This window comes from Vipera berus, assembly GCF_964194415.1.
Source record: "Vipera berus genome assembly, chromosome: 1".
NCBI lineage: Eukaryota > Metazoa > Chordata > Lepidosauria > Squamata > Viperidae > Vipera > Vipera berus.
The window spans coordinates 113,638,563-113,658,992 of NC_138202.1; the positions used below are offsets into that span (position 1 = coordinate 113,638,563).

At 39.3% G+C, this 20,430-nt stretch overlaps 1 protein-coding gene across 1 annotated transcript in view; it reads right to left on the reverse strand.

Moving 5' to 3' along the window:
* B4GALNT4 (beta-1,4-N-acetyl-galactosaminyltransferase 4) overlaps positions 1 to 20,430 on the reverse strand; it is a gene marked incomplete at both ends in the record, with an annotated part of 245,336 nt that overhangs the window by 42,623 nt on the left and 182,283 nt on the right. The window contains 4 exons of the mRNA XM_081313323.1: positions 3,821 to 3,888; positions 15,257 to 15,357; positions 18,343 to 18,433; positions 19,458 to 19,553. Of these exons, the coding sequence (XP_081169449.1) occupies positions 3,821 to 3,888; positions 15,257 to 15,357; positions 18,343 to 18,433; positions 19,458 to 19,553 (356 nt within the window). The remainder of the gene's footprint in view (positions 1 to 3,820; positions 3,889 to 15,256; positions 15,358 to 18,342; positions 18,434 to 19,457; positions 19,554 to 20,430) is intronic.

Sequence of the window (20,430 nt, forward strand, 5' to 3'; positions counted from 1 at the left end):
GTATGGCAAATAAGTCCCAACAATTGTCGCCCCTACTAATGATGCCCAACCTTCCCTTCCACTTTTTTCCATTGGGCCTTAATTAGATTAACACAGTACTTTGTCCCAAGCTAATCATCTGCAGCCAATGTCAAATGCACAAAAGTTGAACCCTTCCATTTAAAGTCACAGTTTGCAGAAAATGAAAAACACTGAACTAAAATATAGCAAGCTCTCAAGTATGGATTGTACCAAATCATTTCCAGGAACAGAAATAAGGAATCATTAAGAGTTGTCGTGGTGCAGTGTTTAAAATGCAGTATTGCAGGCTAACTCTGCCCATTGCCAGGAGTTCAATCCTGACTCACTTAAGATTGACTCATCCTTCCATCCTTCCGAAGTCAGTAAATTGAGGACCCAGATTGTTGGGGCAATATGCTGACTTTGTAAACCACTCAGAGAGTGCTGTAAAGCACTATAGGGCAGTGTATAAGTCTTATTGCTATTAATGATGGGAAGACTATAAGATACCTTTGCTAACTTGCTCCTGACTTTGCATTGTACTATTCAGAGATAATCTAACAAAGGCATTTATTTTTTAGTTCTTTCAAGAAAATTCATGATCAGATACTTTAGTTCACGGATTGGGGTTAAGCTCTAGTCATTCCTGTTTCTCATGAGGTTTGAGAACACCCAATATCACAAACCTGGGATGTTTTCAAGAATGGGATACATGGGAAAGGGAAAACAAGCTCATTCAAAAAATAAGGTTTGACTGACCCAAACTCCAAAGCAAGAGAGCTTACCTATTTTTAGTGAAATTTTGGGCAAGGGAAGATTTAAGGGAACCTTAAATCCATAGCTTTTTGGAGTTGAAATAGTGAATTACTTTCAGTCTCACTATGTCTCCAGCAGAGAAACTGAGGTAAAAATATATTGACCTTTGTTTCTTGATCTGCTGAGTGCTTAGATTGTTTAGTGACACAAGAACATGCTGTTATTTTAATATTCCTCCCTGCATGAATCAGTGCTAGATCATTGAAAGATTCACATTTTTAAAATTCTACTAAGTACCAGCATGATGGTATTGCTGTTGGGAAATTTCCATCATGCCAGTAGTCAGCTTCATTTTAGCTTGTCTATTCTTTAGGCATGTGTGTGTCCATTCATATTCTATTCCTGCGTTTGAATGACTGTCCTCATCACTCTCCTCTAGCAACAGAGAAAAACAATAAGCATTCAGCACATATCATTATTATTTTGGAACGGTTAGTGTCTTGGCCCTAGTGAGGAAACTCTGGAAGACCCACACTTCACCTCCAGTTTGATGATATACACAGAAAAAAAGAAGCTATGCAAAGATAAAAAAGACAAGAAAAGACAACTATATATTAGGAGTTAGGGGGAAATGAAACTAGTGCATAGACTGTGACTTCCAGAAAAATAATTGGTAACCTTCACAGAGATCTATTTAAATATTACTTTCATGCCATTACAACTATTTGCGAAATAATCCCTTACTGCATGGAAAGGACAAAGGTGTTTATATGTGTTAAAAGAGCATAAACTCACAATATCATGAATGGGCAGTCTACTGCTTAGGAGGACCCTCCTGGCAAAAAACAATGTACTGTATTGAAATTGAGAGGAGATAGTCATTTCCAAGAGATTCTGCAGCTCCAGTACTGAAAATTCTGTACGAATCAGAACAGATACCTTGTAAGGACTCCCAATTACTCAAATGGCCTATGCTTTTCTGTTGACAGGATACAATTTTGTGTATGAGGGAAACACTTCTTCAGCAAAATGCCAAGAGAGGTCCAGCTTGACAATAAACTGATGGGGCAAAAGAAGATGCGGCCATAAGAGAGCTGCCAGCTGGATTCAAAGAAAAATAAAAACAGCGGGAATGAAGTTGACAGACTTCTAATTTGACAGAAAGTAGCTTAGCTTCAAAGTGACCAGCCTTTGTGTAAACCAGGGAGAGAACAGAAGACAGTAAAGAAAAAAGAGAAGATACAAAACAGATAGCCAGTAAGAAAAGAAAAAGTCTAATGGAAACGCAAGTTTACTTGCCATTTTAAGCAGCTTTGAGAGACAGCCTGGGTTTGTATAAGTTACAATGAGGACAGGCAGTTTATGGTTCAATGTTTGTTGGAGTTTAGGTACAATTTTAGCACATCATGTAAGCAAGACCATTATGTTAAGTTGTGGTGTGATTTATTTGATTGGAACTACAATGTTATGAGAACATAGCAAATGGCTTTTTGAACTTGGATTAAAACTGACCTTGGGTCAGGAAAGCTGGTTCTAAAGTTAACTATCTACAGCCACTGAAGTCAATTGACTTAACTCAATTTTCAGAAAATTAAATAATAATAAGTCACAAAATAAAAAGATCTGCAAATAGAATGACGATGGCAAAATAAAGCAAAGATAGTACCAATAGTGACAGGCATCTTGGGTGCAATCCTAAAATATTTGGAGCATCAGTTAAACATCATCAGCATTTAAACACCATCAAAAAATGCCAAATCCAGTCTAAACTTCTGGCTGACTATAATAATAATATAAAAATGGCACTTTGGTTGTTTGCTGTTAGCAAAACAAATAACAGAAACCAGGTCAGTTGCTGCTCTGCTTTCAGTTGGCAATTGGCAATTACCAGCAAAAAAGAACTCACTAGTTTGGTTAACTGGTAAGAAAGGAGCAAGATGTGGTTTTGTAGCATTAAGTAAGCCCAGTGCTATTACCACACAGGTATGTAAGGGAAGGGCTTGCCATAACTCATCCCGCTTTGCTGCAGACTCCCTGTTTGCCTCAATATATTTTCATAGCTATTACTCAGCATCCTGTTTCTTCTAAACAGTCCACCCCTCCTTAATACCCAATATGTTACTTCTCAATGTGGAATTACATGGTGCATGACCACCTGATATTTGTGAATTCGTAAGCTCTTTGAAAAAAGCAAGCCGACCACACCTCCATTGTGGAGGTCATTATTCTACCTGGCCAGGCAGGAAGTTCAGAGCAACTCTTTTGGGGGCAAGGGTTTCAACCAGTGGAGGGATTCAGCCAGTTAGCACCACTTCAGCAGAACCGTTAGCTAATTTTTTGTTGCCCAGGCCCAGAATGGACTTCTGGAAGCGGCATCCACACAGAGAACCGGTTGCTCACATATTTGAACCCCACCACTGGCTTCAACTGACCAGTTGTGTCCATCTCATGGATCTAATTCAATACAGAAGTTGGGTGGGGGCAGATTACACCGACTCTGAGAAAAGCATAGTGAAATGCACGTGAAGTCTTTCTGCAATATGCTCTTTGCATGACTTGTTGGGAAGAGTCCTTTGAACAGACTCCTTTAGAGCTTTCAAGCATCAGTTCCTAGAGGCCTGACTGTGAGAAAATTGGAAATTCAGAAGAGTGGGTTGAAGAAAGAGAATAAGATTCTCTGCTGGGTTGAATCTGTTCTGGAGATCCCAATGCTCTCCATAGAAAATCTTGCCATCAGCAAGAGGAACCAAAACAGAATGCTCTGCGGCTAGCCTGGCACTTATCAGTTCAAAAGTTCAACTTACCTCTGTTAAATGATTTCAGACTGAGCCCATGGATTATGCACTCTTGAGGCTACAGTCATCTCCACTTCCACAGATTTTAGCAGAGAGAATTAAAGCAAAAACAAACCAGCCTGAAGAAAAATGAAAAGCCATTCTTCCACTTCATGACTTGGCTGCTCTCCTTTGTCAATTTCAAAAGTAGTGAATTATTCTTCCTTTAATTCTTAGGATCAGTCTATCCGTCAAAATGAAAAATGGAAGGACATGGTGGTAGCACCTACCGGATTGGCTTCGAGACTTGAGAGCTAAATTTTGTGAATTCTCCTGGAGCAGTCCACTCAGAGCCCAGCTAAGGAGGAGGAAAAAGAAGAAATGAAGATATTGTTTCATTTTTTTGCAGCAATAAAAAAATATAACCTCATTAGTGACAACTGACATCTTCTGCTTAAAAAAACAGCTACTTGGAGAAGTTTGTTACTATTGTCTTCTTCCAGAATTTTTTTTTTTTTACTTCCCAGACTCACCTACTGCGATCTCTTGATACTCTCCTATTCAAGCACTAATCTAATTCAGCCAGGCTTGGCTTTTGCATATAGGCAAAATGGAAAAGGACTGATCAAACAAGAATGGCTTGCAACCGGTCACTTCTGTGATAATGCAAGAATGGTAAAGCTTGTCCCATGATAGGGCCTCCTTAATTATTTCAATCTCTATAATAGTGAGAGTCGGTTTGGTGTAGTGGTTAAGGAGGTGGCCTAGAAATCAGGAGATTGTGAGTTCTAAACCCACTTTAGGCATGAAAGCCAGCTGGGTGATTTTGGGCCTGTCACTCTCTGTCAACTCAATTCGCCACAGAGGGTTGTTGTTGTGGAAAAAATAGGAGGAGGAGGGAATATTAGGGAGCTCCCTGCCTTGAGTTATATATAAAGTAATAAAAGCTGGATAAAAATCTAATAAATAAAAAATGTGACAACTTCTTCTTCTTTTCAAGGCACTGTCTCAGTTTCACCACACAAATGATAAAAAAATTCACTTGTGTCTCTGTTAACATTCCTATCTCTGCTACCTAGAGCTGGAATCAAAGAAGACAGAGAAGTATGGAAATTACAAGAAAATCAGTGTTCCCACCTGCATCCAATTGCTCCCAATCTCATTTTTCCTTTGTATTTGTATTTATGGGGAGGGAATAACAATGGTAGCTTTGTGAAAGCAACAACAAATCTGCTTTTAAAATCATTCTTAAAGAAAATGGGAAGAAGGGGTGACAGGACACTACAGCATGTTGGCTTCAGAAGGGAAAAAAAATCAAGGAAGTGGAAGGCAGAGCAATGGAACACCAGAGGAAAAGGTATGAAATTGCCTTTGAAGCATTTGTTATGGGATAAAAACTAAGCTGTAAATTAATAATCTCAGCTGGCAATCGCTGCAGAAAGTTCCACAGCATTCTCATAACAAAGAGATGTGGCGTTGATCCTAGGTAGGTCTGAGTATTCCTTATATGTTAAAGGGGACATAAATGTGCAAGTTTTGACACTGGCCTTTGTGCATCCATTGTTGTTGTTGTTAGCTGCAAAGTCGTGTCTGACCCATCGCGACCCCATGGACAACATTTCTCCAGGCCTTCCTGTCCTCTACCATCTTATGGAGTCCATTTAAGCTCACGCCTACTGCTTCAGTGACTCCATCCAGCCACCTCATTCTCTGTCGTCCCCTTCTTCTCTTGCCCTCATTCTTTCCCAGCATTAGGCTCTTCTCCAGTGAGTCCTTCCTTCTCATTAGGTGGCCAAAGTATTTGAGTTTTAGCTTCAGGATCTGGCCTTCTAAAGAGCAGTCAGGGTTGATCTCCTCTAGGACTGACCAGTTTGATCACCTTGCAGTCCAAGGGACTCGCAGGAGTCTTCTCCAGCACCACAGTTCAAAGGCTTCAATTCTTTGGCGCTCAGACTTTCTTATGGTCCAGCTTTCACAGCCATACATTGCAACTGGGAAGACCATAGCACTTTTGTTGAAAGGGTGATGTCTCTGCTTTTTAGTGTGCTGTCTACATTTGCCATAGCTTCCCTCCCCAGGAGCAAGCGTCTTTTAATTTCTTGGCTACAGTCCCCATCTGCAGTGATCTTCGAGCCCAGGAAAATAAAATCTGTCACTACCTCCATTTCTTCCCCATCTATTTGCCAGGAATTGAGAGGGCCAGATGCCATGATCTTGCTTTTCTTAAATTCTCCAGGCTGAGGAGAATTTTTAATTGGGGTTTTAATCGTGTACAGGGTCAATTTAATATTTTTTAATATGGTTTTAACTTTTGTATGTTGGATTTTTTTTTTTTAATTCCCTGTAAACCGCCCTGAGTCCTCAGGGAAAGGGCGGTATACAAATGCAACTAAATAAATAAATAAATAAATAAATTTCTTCCCCATCTATTTGCCAGGATATGAGAGGACCGGATGCCATGATCTTGGTTTTCTTAATGTGAAGTTTCAACCCAACTTTTGCACTCTCCTTCTTCACCCGCAACAAGAGGCTCTTTAGTTCCTCTTCACTTTCTGCCATTATCATCTGCATATCTTAGGTTGTTGATATTTCTTCCAGCAATCTTAATTCCAACTTTTGATTCCTCTAACCCTGCCTTTCTCATGATGTGCTCTGCATATAAGTTAAATAGGCAGGGCGACAGTATACAGCCTTGCCGGACTCCTTTTCCAATTTTGAACCAATCAGTGGTTCTGTGTCCAGTTCTCACTGTTGCTTCTTGGCCCACGTATAGGTTTCTTAAGAGACAAATAAGATGGTCTGGTACACCCATCTCTTTAAGAACTTGCCACAGTTTGTTATGATCCACACAATCAAAGGCTTTAGCATAGTCAATGAAGCAGAAGTAGATGTTTTTCTGGAACTCTCTAGCTTTCTCCATGATCCAGCGTATGTTGGCAATTTGATCTCTAGTTTCTCTGCCTCTTCGAAATCCTGCCTGTACTTCTGGTAGTTCTTGATCCACATACTGCTGGAGTCTAGCTTGTAGGATTTTAAGCATAACTTTACTAGCATGAGAAATGAGTGCAATGGTGTGATAGTTTGAACATTCTTTGGCACTGCCTTTCTTTGGAATTGGAATGTAAACTGATCTTTTCCAATCCTCTGGCCACTGTTGAGTTTTCCAAATTTGCTGGCAAATTGAGTGTAGCACTTTTACTGCATCATCTTTTAAGATTTTGAATAGCTCAGCTGGAATACTGTTACCTCCACTAGCTTTGTTATTGTTCAGCTTTTCTAAGGCCCACTTCACTTCACATTCTAGGATGTCTGGCTCGAGGTCAGTGACCACCTCATTGTGATTATCAGGGATGTTAAGCTCATTCTTGTATAGTTCTTCTGTGTAATTTTGCCACCTCTTCTTAATCTTTTCTGCCTCTGTTAGGTCCCTGCCGTTTTGGTCCTTTATCATGCTCATTTTTGCATTAAACGTTCCCTTCATCTCTCCAATTTTCTTGAAAAGATCTCTGGTCCTCCCTATTCTATTGTTTTCTTCTATTTCTTTGTACTGTTCATTTAAGAAGGCATTCTTATCTGTTCTAGCTATTCTCTGGAATTCTGCATTCAATTGGGCATATCTTTCTTTTTCTCCCTTGCCTTTCGCTTCCCTCCTTTCCTCAGCTATTTGCAAAGCTTCCTCAGACAGCCATTTTGCTTTCTTGCATTTCTTTTTCTTTGGGATGCTTTTGGTTGCTACCTGTTGTACAGTGTTGCGAACCTCTGTCCATAGTTCTTCAGGCACTCTGTCTATAAGATCTAATTCCTTAAATCTATTTGTCACCTCTATTGTATATTCAACAGGGATATGATTTAATTCATACCTGAGTGGCCTAGTGCTTTTCCCTACTTTCTTCAGTTTAAGCCTAAATTTTGCAACGAGAAGCTCATGTTCTGAGCCACAGTCAGCTCCTAGTCTTGTTTTTACTGACTGTATAGAGCTTCTCCATCTTTGGCTGCAGAGCACATAGTCAATCTGATTTCTGTGTTGACCGTCTGGTGATGTCCATGTGTAGAGCCGTCTCTTGGGTTGTTGGAAAAGAGTGTTTGCTATGACCATCCTATTCTCTTGACAAAATTCTATCAGCCTGTGCCCTGCTTTATTTTGTACTCCAAGGCCAAACTTGCCTGTTATTCCGGTTATCTTTTGGCTTCCTACTTTAGCATTCCAATCCCCCATGATGATAAGAACATCATTTTTTGGTGTTAGTTGTATAAGGTGCTGTAGGGCTTCATAGAACCGATCAATTTCATCCTCTTCAGCACTGGTGGTTGGGGCATAGACTTGGACTACTGTGATATTGAATGGTTTGCCTTGGATTCGAACTGAGATCATTCTGACATTTTGAGGATTGTATCCCAGTATTGCTTTTCCTACTCTTTTATTGACTATGAAGGCTACTCCATTTCTTCTGAGGGATTCTTGCCCGCAGTAGTATACCTGATGGTCATCTGAATTAAATTCACCCATTCCTGTCCATTTTAGTTCGCTGATACCTAAGATGTCTATGTTCAGCCTTGTCATCTCTTGTTTGACCATGTCCAGCTTTCCTTGATTCATGGATCTTACATTCCAGGTTCCTATGGAGAAAATTTTTTTACAGCATCGGACTTTCCTTTCACCACCAGACACATCCACAGCTGAGCGTCCTTTCGGCTTTGGCCCAGTTGCTTCATTCTTTCTGGCGCTACTAGTACTAACCCTCTGCTCTTCCCCAGTAGCATATTGGACGCCTTCCGACCTGAGGGGCTCATCTTCCAGCATCATATCGTTTTGCCTTTTGGTACTGTCCATAGGGTTTTCATGGCAAAGATACTGGAGTGGGTTGCCATTTCCTTCTCCAGTGGATCACGTTTTGTCAGAACTCTCTGCTATGACCTTTCCGTCTTGGGTGGCCCTGCACGGCATAGCTCATAGCTTCATTGAATTACGCAAGCCCCTTCGCCACGACAAGGCAGTAATCCATGAAGGGGGTGCATCCATTACAAATATACAAATGGAGAGAACTATGGCTGTCCTGGGACTTGGCTATTCAAGTTTAAAATCTGACCATAAAGGAAGTTTTAATTTTGTGTTGCTTTAATTTGTTAAGAGAAAGTCAAAAGCCACAGATTATAAATCTGTTCGGCGCACCTGGGGATTTCAAAACTTCCCAATGTTTGAGAGACAGTCTTTGAAATATTAGTAAGATAAGCAATAAAAACACATGTTCAGAGGAAGGGAAAACAGATATGAAATCTGATCAATTTCATAGGAAAATGTCTCTGTCTTGAAAGAATGTTCCTAGTAATTTCCTACTTCCTAATGTTTTTAGAACCAAGCTATTAATCATATATACAGTATGTGTTTTTCTCCCTTCTCTTTCTTCTTTGCTCTTCTTTGCTCTTCAAACTTGGTCCTTTTATGATTTGTGGACTTCAACTCCCAGAATTCCTCAACCAGCATACCTGGCTGAGGAATTCTGGGAATTGAAGTCCACAAGTCATAAAAGGGCCAAGTTTGAAGTCCCCTGGTCTTTACTGACAAGCAAATTCAGAGGCTGTAATTCAGGGCTGAAAAAAATGGTGCAGGAAGTGTAGTTTAACTCTTTCACATCTCTTTCTGGAACAATAACATTCTGCTCACATTGCTATTAAAAAAAACTAGTCCTTTCTGTCTTCTTGCAACAATTGTGAAAGCAACTAAGTGCCCTTGAGGACCACTTGGAGGCTTCAGCTGGTGCAAAATACAGCCGCGCGAGTTGTGATGGGGGTTTCCCGTTACTCCCATGTAACACCTGTACTCCGCATGCTGCATTGGCTTCCGGTTGCCCTCCGGGTGAGATTCAAGGTGCTGGTGATGACCTATAAAGCCCTAAATGGCTTGGGTCCGGGATATTTGAGGGAACACCTGCTGCCGGCATCAAGCTCCCTTCGTCCTGTGCGCTCCCACAGGTAGGGCCTTCTCAGGGTGCTGCCGGTCAAAGAATGCCGGCGGATGACACCCAGGGGGAGGGCCTTCTCGGTGGGGGCGCCTGCCCTTTGGAACCAGCTGCCCGTGGAGCTTAAGACTGCCCCTGACCTTCAATCATTTCGCCGAGACCTGAAGACCTGGCTCTTCGAGCTTTCCGGCCCAGGCTGAGTTTTAATTGGGGGTTTTAACTGGGGTTTTATATTTTTTCAGGGACTTAGTTTAATCTTTTTAAATTGCTCTTAATTTTTGTATTGATTTTTTTATATACCCTGTAAACCGCCCTGAGTCCTTCAGGAAAGGGCGGTATATAAATTAAATTAAATTAAATTAAATTTTTGCAAATAGCATTTCCTTCCTATTCCTTGGTTGGAATAAGGAATCCTAGAAAAGTAACTCTAAGCACAGGAAACCTTTGCCCAAGGTCATTTCCTTGCAGAATCTAGATCTGCCTAGCTGGTATTCTCCAGATGTGTCTTTGATCTTGCTGGCTGCAAGTTGGAGAGATGCAATTCCAAATCAACTGAAGGCATTGAACCAGGGGTAGCTAGACTAAAGTAGTTAGATATAATAGTTTTAGTAGCTAAGGCATGGGTCTTCATACTTGGCCCTTTTATGACTTGTGGACTTCCACTCCCAGAATTCCTCAGCCAGCAATTCCTGGAAGTCCACAAGTCATAAAAGGGCCAAGTTTGAAGACCCCTGCACTAAGGGATAAAGTAGGAATACCATTCTCATTATGTGTGTGATATATTTCCATGTTTAAATATTATAGAGCAGATATTACCAAATTCTCTAACTCCTCAAATATACCCACTAGGTTTCCAGATTAAAAAATTTCTTTTCATGAGAAGTTGAGCTAAGGGCAGAGTTAAACAACTCTGGAGTTGTTACACAGATCCAACCCTTTCTTTGAAATCTTTTGCTGATTCCTTATAAGGTATAACATGCCATGAGTAATATTGAATGAGTAGTCCTTGAGGCCTCAATCATAACTTTGCTGCCTCTGTCAAAGATCCAGGTTTGCTGAACAGCAAAACAGCACTACGATTGTAGAAATCAAAATAGCCTGGGGAGTTGCATTAATTCTCTCTGTGTCCATTACATTTGTGTCTATAAATGCACAGGAATGCACTTTTCTCAGATTCAGAAAAATCTACAGAGGGTTTGTTGACAGCAGGGGGGTAGAAGCACTTATGTAGCTGTTTTCAAACATTTTAAAGTTAGACAGCTAAGCTAAAACTCACTAACACTGTAGATTTCTCTACTGAAGTTATTCCATATATTTTTTAATGCTTCTTATGCTACTTCTTTCTAAAACTGCAAATTGTTCACAGTATGAATGGATTTTAATAGGATGCCCAACTGCTTGAGTCTCCTGAAGAGGTGGTTGTGATGAGTTGGCTGTAACAGGAAAAAGAGGAACCACAATTTGGTGCAGATTTCCATTTTTTACCAGGTACCCATCCTTGAACCTGAAGGTTAGACCTCTGGGTGTCTTAGCCTCAAGCTGCTCTTAGAAAATATCAAGTCTGTTCATAGTTTAACTTTGCCCTGTAAACCGCCCTGAGTCCTTTGGAAATAGGGCGGTATAGAAATCTAATTAATAAAATAATAAATAAAATAATAAGACCTCTTTCATTCATGACCTTGAAGCACATGAATGGGCAGACTCAGCATGCATCACTAAAACCTGATCAGGTAAAGAAGGCAAAGTAATTCTGCCACATATACACCCTCCTTCAGATCCTTCAACAGCCATTGCTGATGATACCCAGTTACATAAAATCATCGTAGGCCAGATCAGAGGTGCTAGAAAAGTCTTTGCCTAATGCTAGGGAGGAAGCTAAAGTAGGAAGCCAAAAGATAACCGGAATAACAGGCATGTTTGGCCTTGGAGTACAAAATGAAGCAGGGCACAGGCTGATAGAATTTTGTCAAGAGAATAGGATGGTCATAGCAAACACTCTTTTCCAACAACCCAAGAGATGGCTCTACACATGGACATCACCAGACGGTCAACACAGAAATCAGATTGACTATGTGCTCTGCAGTCAAAGATGGAGAAGCTATATACAGTCAGTAAAAACAAGATCAGGAGCTGACTGTGGCTCAGACCATGAGCTTCTCGTTCCAAAATTTAAGTTTAAATTGAAGAAAGAAGGGAAAAGCAGTAGGCCACTCAGGTATGAACTAAATCATATCTCTGATGAATACACAGTAGAGGTAACATATAGATTTAAGGAATTAGATCTGATAGACAGAGTGCCTGAAGAACTATGAATGGAGGTTTGCAACATTGTACAAGAAGTAGCAACTAAAACCATCCCAAAGAAAAAGAAATGCAAGAAAGCAAAATGGCTGTCTGAGGAAGCTTTGCAAATAGCTGAGGAAAGGAGGGAAGCAAAAGGCAAGGGAGAAAAAGAAAGATACACTCAATTGAATGCTGAATTCCAGAGAATAGCTAGAAGAGATAAGAATACCTTCTTAAATGAACAGTGCAAAGAAGTAGAAGAAAACAATAGAATAGGGAGGACCAGAGATCTCTTCAAGAAAATTGGAGAGATGAAGGGAACGTTTCATGCAAAAGTGGGCATGATAAAGGACCAAAATGGCAGGGACCTAACAGAGGCAAAAGAGATTAAGAAGAGGTGGCAAAATTACACAGAAGATCTATACAAGAACGAGCTTAACATCCCTGATAACCACGATGAGATGGTCACTGACCTTGAGCCAGACATCCTAGACTGTAAAGTGAAGTGGGCCTTAGAAAAGCTGAGCAACAACAAAGCTAGTGGAGGTGACAGTATTCCAGCTGAGCTATTCAAAATCTTAAAGGACGATGCAGTAAAAGTGCTACACTCAATTTGCCAGCAAATTTGGAAAACTCAACAGTGGCCACAGGATTGGAAAAGATCAGTTTACATTCCAATTCCAAAGAAAGGCAGTGCTAAACAATGTTCAAACTATTGCACCATTGCACTCATTTCACATGCTAGTAAAGTTATGCTTAAAATCCTACACGCTAGACTCCAGCAGTATGTGGATCGAAAACTACCAGAAGTACAGGCAGGATTTCAAAGAGGCAGAGGAACTAGAGATCAAATTGCCAACATCATGGAGAAAGCTAGGGAGTTCCAGAAAAGCATCTACTTCTGCTTCATTGACTATGCTAAAGCATTTGATTGTGTGGATCACAACAAACTGTGGCAAGTTCTTAAAGAGATGGGAGTTCCTGACCATCTTATTTGTCTCTTGAGAAACCTATATCCGGGTCAAGAAGCAACAGTGAGAACTGGACACGGAACCACTGATTGGTTCAAAATTGGAAAAGGAGTCCGGCAAGGCTGTATACTGTCACCCTGCCTGTTTAACTTATACTCAGAGCACATCATGAGAAAGGCAGGGCTAGATGAATCAAAAGTTGGAATTAAGATTGCTGGGAGAAATATCAACAATCTAAGATATGCAGATGATACCACTCTAATGGAAGAAAGTGAAGAGGAACTAAAGAGTGTTGCTGCAAGTGAAGAAGGAGAGAGCAAAAGTTGAGTTGAAACTAAACATTAAGAAAAGCAAGATCATGGCATCTGGCCCTCTCAATTCCTGGCAAATAGATGGGGAAGAAATGGAGGTAGTGACAGATTTTATTTTCCTGGGCTCCAAGATCACCGCAGATGGGGACTGTAGCCAAGAAATTAAAAGACGCTTGCTCCTGGGGAGGAAAGCCATGGCAAATCTAGACAGCACACTAAAAAGCAGAGACATCACCCTGCCAACAAAAGTGCTATGGTCTTCCCAGTTGCAATGTATGGCTGTGAAAGTTGGACCATAAGAAAGTCTGAGCGCCAAAGAATTGAAGCCTTTGAACTACGGTGCTGGAGAAGACTCCTGTGAGTCCCTTGGACTGCAAGGCATTCAAACCGGTCAGTCCTAGAGGGGATCAACCCTGACTGCTCTTTAGAAGGCCAGATCCTGAAGCTAAAACTCAAATACTTTGGCCACCTAATGAGAAGGAAGGACTCACTGGAGAATAGCCTAATGCTGGGAAAGGTTGAGGGCAAGAGAAGAAGGGGACAACAGAGAATGAGGTGGCTGGATGGAGTCACTGAAGCAGTAGGTGTGAGCCTAAATGGACTCCAGAAGATGGTAGAGGACAGGAAGACCTGGAGGAACATTGTCCATGGGGTCGCGATGGGTTGGACATGACTTTGCAACTAACAACAACAACAACAACAACAACAACAACAACAATGCTAGGGAGCTGTTGTGGCCTTGATAGCTCAGACTGAAACCTGCTTTATTCTTGATCCTTTAACAGATCTGAAGAGATTACACTCTCCTTTGAAGGGGAAGATCTGTGGCTTAGGCAATTTCCTGAAAACCTTCAGGTTTTACTATAACAGGAGATAGAAACTAAGACCAGAGGAGAGCTTGTTCATCTTAAATTGATGTGCCATTTGCAGCCTTTCCTGGATAAAGAAACTTTACCAAAAGTAATCACACCCAACAATTAAATGACTGTAATATGCTCTTCCAGGAGTTATCTCTAACTGTAAAATTGAACTGGTAAAAATGCAGTGGCCTGGTTAGTAATATGTGAGAAATGTAATTGTAATGTGAAGTTGTGGTTACTGTTAGTTTTCCAGAGCCAATCTGGTTTTTTTTTTGTCCTTAATCTGTAATGCCTTTTGTGACTTGGTTTTAGGTTATCTGAGGACTTGCCTCTCCTAATTGGATGTTCCCCAACCTATACAAGCATGCAGGGAAGGGATGCTGAGGGCCCTGACAATTTAAGGGATCATGGATCCAGAAGCTGTTTTGGGTAGCCTTAATGCTATGGAATATTTTAACCTCAAAGGTCTAATTCAGACCTTTCTCCAGGCTGCCAATATTATTTTGTTTAATCGTCTTTTAAAAAATAATGTGTGCTTTATTAAACTTTTATTTTATTGTGACACTGGGCTCCTGCTTTCTTTTTATTTGATTGGTGGCTTGGGTTATGATGGTTTGGTCTGGCAATTGGACAGAGTAACTGTTTGGAAATTTATATAATGCTTTCATGATAGTTAATTTGTAAACCATCCAGAATCTGGGAACTTGGCTGTGCATAAATAAATGTAATAACTAATTAACTAACTCAATAAACTAAAGCATTTTGCCTGAAATCAAACTGCAAACTTCCTCCTTTATATGGTTAAAATTGCCTTATTTCCAGCATTTCTTTACTCTCTGATATAGAGGTAAATAGACTCTCAATACATAGTAGGGAAATGAGAACTCTATTTTCACTCTAAATGAAGTGAGAGAAATAAGCATAAACCTTGTGCTCTAGCCATAGACAAGAGACCTATGATGCAAAGCAGTGTTAGTGAAGAAACCAAATGGGCTCAAGCTGTGAACCACAGGAGCAGAAGGGGACTTGCATATAAAATATCACTATTGCAACATGTGAGAATTTCAAAGAGACCCTCAAACACACACATTTGAATTTCGTACAATAGATCCAGGTTTTAATTATGCAGCCTCCAGATGTAAAACTCACAGCTGAGTTGGTTCAATGTTTATATGTTTCCCAGTGGCAACACTACAATTTCATTTACATTTAACTCTCTCAGCAAGGAACCAAAGAGATGATGCCAAATGGTACTATTTGTAAAGAAGGCTATAAGAAACACATCAACCCATGGAAAGCTGCTACGATACCTTTATCTTTATCTTATTATCAGAAGTTGCCCACCTTGCCCACAAACGCCACCAGACGTATATTGGCTGGAGTCTCATCAGAGCTAAGCCAAAATTCAGAATTATCATCCGAAGCTACAGAAAACTGAAAATCTCCTATAAGACAAGGAAAGATAATTTAGCTAATAAGAACAGGAAAGTTGACATATAAATTTGTTTCCTGTCCTGGCAGGCTACCTGCAATTTATAATGTCATGTGTTGTTTTTTTAATTGAAAAGTTTTACAATACATTTTTAACAAAGCAAAACCCCTCCCCACCTCCTCCCCTCTCCCCAACCCTCCCCAACCCCTCCCTCCCTTCCCCCTCCCCCCTCCCCGACTTCCCAGAGCTCAATACAGGGTATAAAAATACAAACAATCATAGTCTACCTTATGCAAACAACAATAAACTATTAAATCTATCGCACTTTAACTCTTATAAACTAACTACAAGCAATATAAATATCACATCAATACTTATTCAAATGCTAGGTGAAACTTTTTAGTCCCATATTTATTCTGGATATAATCAATCCATCTTCTCCACTCCACAATATATCTCTGTTGCGACTGGTCTTTCAAATACGCTGAAATCTTTGCCATTTCCGCCAGGTTGGAAACTTTTAAAGTCCATTCTTCTATAGTCAGCAGTTCTTCCTTCTTCCAATATTGCCCTACTAAAAGTCTCACTGCCGTGATTAAATTCAGGATCAACTTAGTGTCCACAACAGTAGTATCCGTAATAATGCCCAGTAAAAACAGTTGCGGACAAAACTTTATCCTTTTCTTAAATATCTTTTGCATATTCCACCAAATTTTAATCCAAAAAGCTTTAACCTTTTTACAGGTCCACCATACATGAAAATACGTTGCATCTTCACCACCACACCTCCAACATTTAGGCTGGCAGTTCGGATACATACTTGCTAATTTTTTAGGATCTAAATGCCACCTATAAAACATCCTATAAAAGTTCTCTCTTAAATTTTGAGCTTGCGTAAATTTTACATTTCTCACCCAAATCTTTTCCCAGGTATCCATTGGAATAACTTCTTGAAAATTCTGAGCCCACTTTATCATACAATCTTTAACAAGTTCTGTCTCTGAGTCAATTTCTATCAATGCAAGATATATCCTTTTAATATGTGCTTGGCCTTGATCTCTAATTTGCTTTACCAGATTTTCATCAGTCATTGAAAAACCAATTTTCTGGTCTTCTTTCCACCTGGCCTGTAATTGCCCATACTGAAACCAAGTTTGTACAATCTTTTCTTCTCTTAAAATATTATACGGCTTTAAATGCCATACATTCCTTTCCAAACTTAAAATTTCCTTGTATGTAGTCACATCATGTTTAAACCCAACACTTATATTTTCTATTGCGTGTTTCGGTATTGCCCATATAGGTATCTTATAATTTAACTTATGTCTATACTTTTTCCAAACTCGCAACAGAGCATGTCTTAAAATATGTACCTTGAACACATTATCCACCTTCTTATCATACAATAAATATGCATGCCAACCAAATAACAAATCATGGCCTTCAAGATTTAATAATCTCACTTGTGTTAAATTAATCCAATCACTTATCGCTGACAAAGCAGCAGCTTCATAGTATAGTTTAAGATTAGGCATTTTAAGACCACCTTTCTCACGCGTATCCTGCATAATCTTAAATTTAACTCGTGGCCTTTTCCCTGCCCAGACAAATTTATTAATACCCTTTTGCCATTCCTCCAAATTGGAATCCTTTTTAAGAATAGGTATCATTTGAAATAAAAATAAAAATTTTGGCAAAACATTCATTTTCACTGCTGCAATTCTTCCCAATAAGGATAATTGTAGTTTTTTCCAACTATCCAATTCTTTTTGAACTTTTCCCCATAACTTTTCATAATTATTTTTATATAACTTTACATTTGAGGGTGACAAATATATCCCCAAATATTTAACCCTTTTAACAATTTCAAATCCCGTTAACTCTTCTAAAACAGCCTTTTGTGATACTGTCATATTCTTAGACAACATTTTAGTTTTTTGTATGTTAACCTTGAATCCAGAAACTTTCCCATATTGCATTATTATCTCCATCAGTTCTACAACTGAATCTTCAGGCTGAGTTACCGTAACAACCAGATCGTCTGCAAACGCCCTCAGTCTGTAATCCTTATCTCTTATTTGAATTCCCCTAATTTTTTCCGAATCCCGTATTTTAATCAATAATATCTCCAATGTTAAAACAAATAATAAAGGTGACAACGGGCACCCCTGCCTTGTACCCTTTTCAATGTTACATACTTCCGTCAAACTATTATTAACTATTATGCGGGCTGTTTGCTTTTGATATAATGCCCTAATTGGTTGTAAAAATTTATCCCCAAAGTTCATTTTATCTAATACTTTTAACAAAAATTGCCAATCCAATTGATCAAAGGCTTTTTCAGCATCCAAAAAGATCAACGCTGCAGGGATCTGAATGTTTCTTTCCAAAAATTCCAACAAATCAACTACATGCCTCACATTATTCTTCATTTGTCTACCACTTATAAACCCAGTTTGGTCACCATGAATTACTTGTTGTAATACCCTCATTAATCTGTTAGCTAAAACCTTAGCAAATATCTTGTAGTCCGTATTCAAAAGTGATATTGGCCTATTATTTTTTGCTTGAGTGACATCCTGGTCTTCCTTCAGAATCAAAGAAATAAAAGCAGTTTTCCAAGACGGGGGCATAATGTTATGTGTTTTTAAATACTACTGTCTGGTCTCAAAAAAACCTGGAGTGGCAGTGCCTTATTGTTTGTTTATTTTTAAGAAGGGAGGAGAAAGAAATACTTTACTCATAAATCTCATAAGCTTTTTGAAGGCATGTAACTTGTGACCTGGGAAGGGCAGTGAGAAGCAAAATGTGTTACAATCATTACGTGGATAATCTGGCTTCTTCTGAAGCTGCACAACAATGCCCAGGGTGAGATTGTGGGAGCAAGACAATAATAGGGTGGGTTTTTTTTTTGAATAAAAATATTCTGGCATGAAGCTAGGGGAGAGAAACTCCAGAAAAGAAGCTCTGCCCTTGAAGGAGAATTTATTGTACTCACCATCTTTGAAGGGATGAATGTAGCCAAAAATACGTAGCCCATAATTTTTCCACTTGGGTGACACAGCCAACTTTTTTACTGTTGTACGAGTCTAAAAGATAGAAAGGAAAAAAGAAGTTCTTTGCATGTAACATTCCACTTCCCACTGGGAAAGTGAAATGTTGGAGAAATGCTGTCCAATTGTATTCACTGTGATAGCATACACTGGAAAACAGAATTTATATATATGAGCTCCTCCTATGCATTGTGCAAAATCAAAGCATTACCCAAAACATTAGCAAAATGAGAGAATGCCAGTTAAACTTTCTCTCCGGATATAGTAAATAATGTCCTATTACTTTAGTGTTACTGTCTGCTTTATTATGTGTTGCACAATTGTCTTGATGTTTTCCTCTTCTAAGCTCTTTTACATTGCTGGCCTTTGGCTATAAAATACATTCACTCATCCAGCAAAGTGCCTATTGTAAGAATGTAAAGGCATCATTTGTAATAATAAATGAAGCCAAGTGGGAATTTCAATTGTACTGCTAATCTTCCCACACTCTACTATATAACTTCCTCTATCAGATTCTAATTTTGTGAGAGTTCCCATATTTGGTCAGTCCTAAACCAGTGGGAATTCCTTGGCCACAATCATAGGGACAGGAAGCTGTATAGACTACATTCTTACTCAATTTTATGTCCTTGGGTTGTACTGAACTGCAACTCGAATAATTTCTGGACAGCACAATCTTTAATTAGGAGAAACTGTAGCCCAGCAAATCAATATGGGACCTGAGAGAAAAGACTGACTGTGATTATTTTACTTTTGTACGCTTTGTTTTTTCTTACTTTGTTGTATACAAAGAGTCAGAATGACAGGAACCGTTTACAAATGCTGTGAATGGATGGATGGACGGATGGATAGATGAATGAATGAATGGTAAATACTCTTAAATGAAAGATATTACTATCTGGAATTCATTAACATTCAGATAAAGCCAAATTACACTTAACAACATGTAAATTCACTTCAGAAGGGCTTAAGAATATTTACTGCATAGAAAAAAGAGAGGAAGCACTATCTTGGAAGCTATGAAACACTGGCATCTTTCTGGAGAATAGATTATACTTACATGAGGATATAGGGGGAAATGCAGATTCTTCCTCAGATGTCCCACAGCTCCTCCACACCAATCTTCAAATACATGCAAGTTTGCTCTCCCTTTGTACTGCAAATAAAATGGCATCACTTAGGCTATGCATAAATTCTCAGGCGGTTTTGTGGTATATGTGTAGGTATAGGTATGCAGGTATGTGTATGTAAAAAATAACAATAATGAACCTGAGTTATCAAAAATGTTGGATTTTAGCTTGTACCATCCCAAAACAATATTAAATGGTTATGGGAGTTCTTAAATATGAGATTAATATCTAAGACATCTTTCTTCTACCAGGTAGACACCTAAGTTATTGATAATATTCATCAATTAGTAAAAAAGGAAGTATATAAATGTCATTAAACAAAACAAAATGGAGTATCACTCCATATTTTACATGGTAAATATTACTGAGCACTTACTGATGAACACAATACATTATGAGAGTTTCCTTGGTCTTGGAGCTTGGTTGGGTTTTTTTTGCAGATGTTTCATTACTCAAAGTAGGTAACATCATCAGTGCTAGTAAGGAGTGGGGTTTGCTCCCAGTTTATATTCTAGTGGCCTGCCCTGTCAGCATTGGTGGGAGTGGTTTTGGAGGATCTTTGGTTGGGCTATTTAGTGTTAGCTTATTTGGCAGTTCCTTGACTGGGGTATTGTTACTTCTTGATTGTTGGCCTGATGTTAATCTATGTTCATCCAGGTGTTGATTGCTGGTGGTGAGGAGCTTGGGTCTTTTTGTTCCCTTTTGGCTTGTTGATTTTCTCTTCTGCAGAGTAAGTAGATATTGTTTATACTGGTATGTATTGTATCTATTGATGGCCAATTTGTCTGAGCGACAGGCCTGGAGAACTTCTCTATTGTTTTTGGACTTGGCTTGTTCTTGTGTAAGAACTCTATTCAGATAAGACAAACACAGTGCAGCAATCCTGAGCAACAGAAAAAGGAA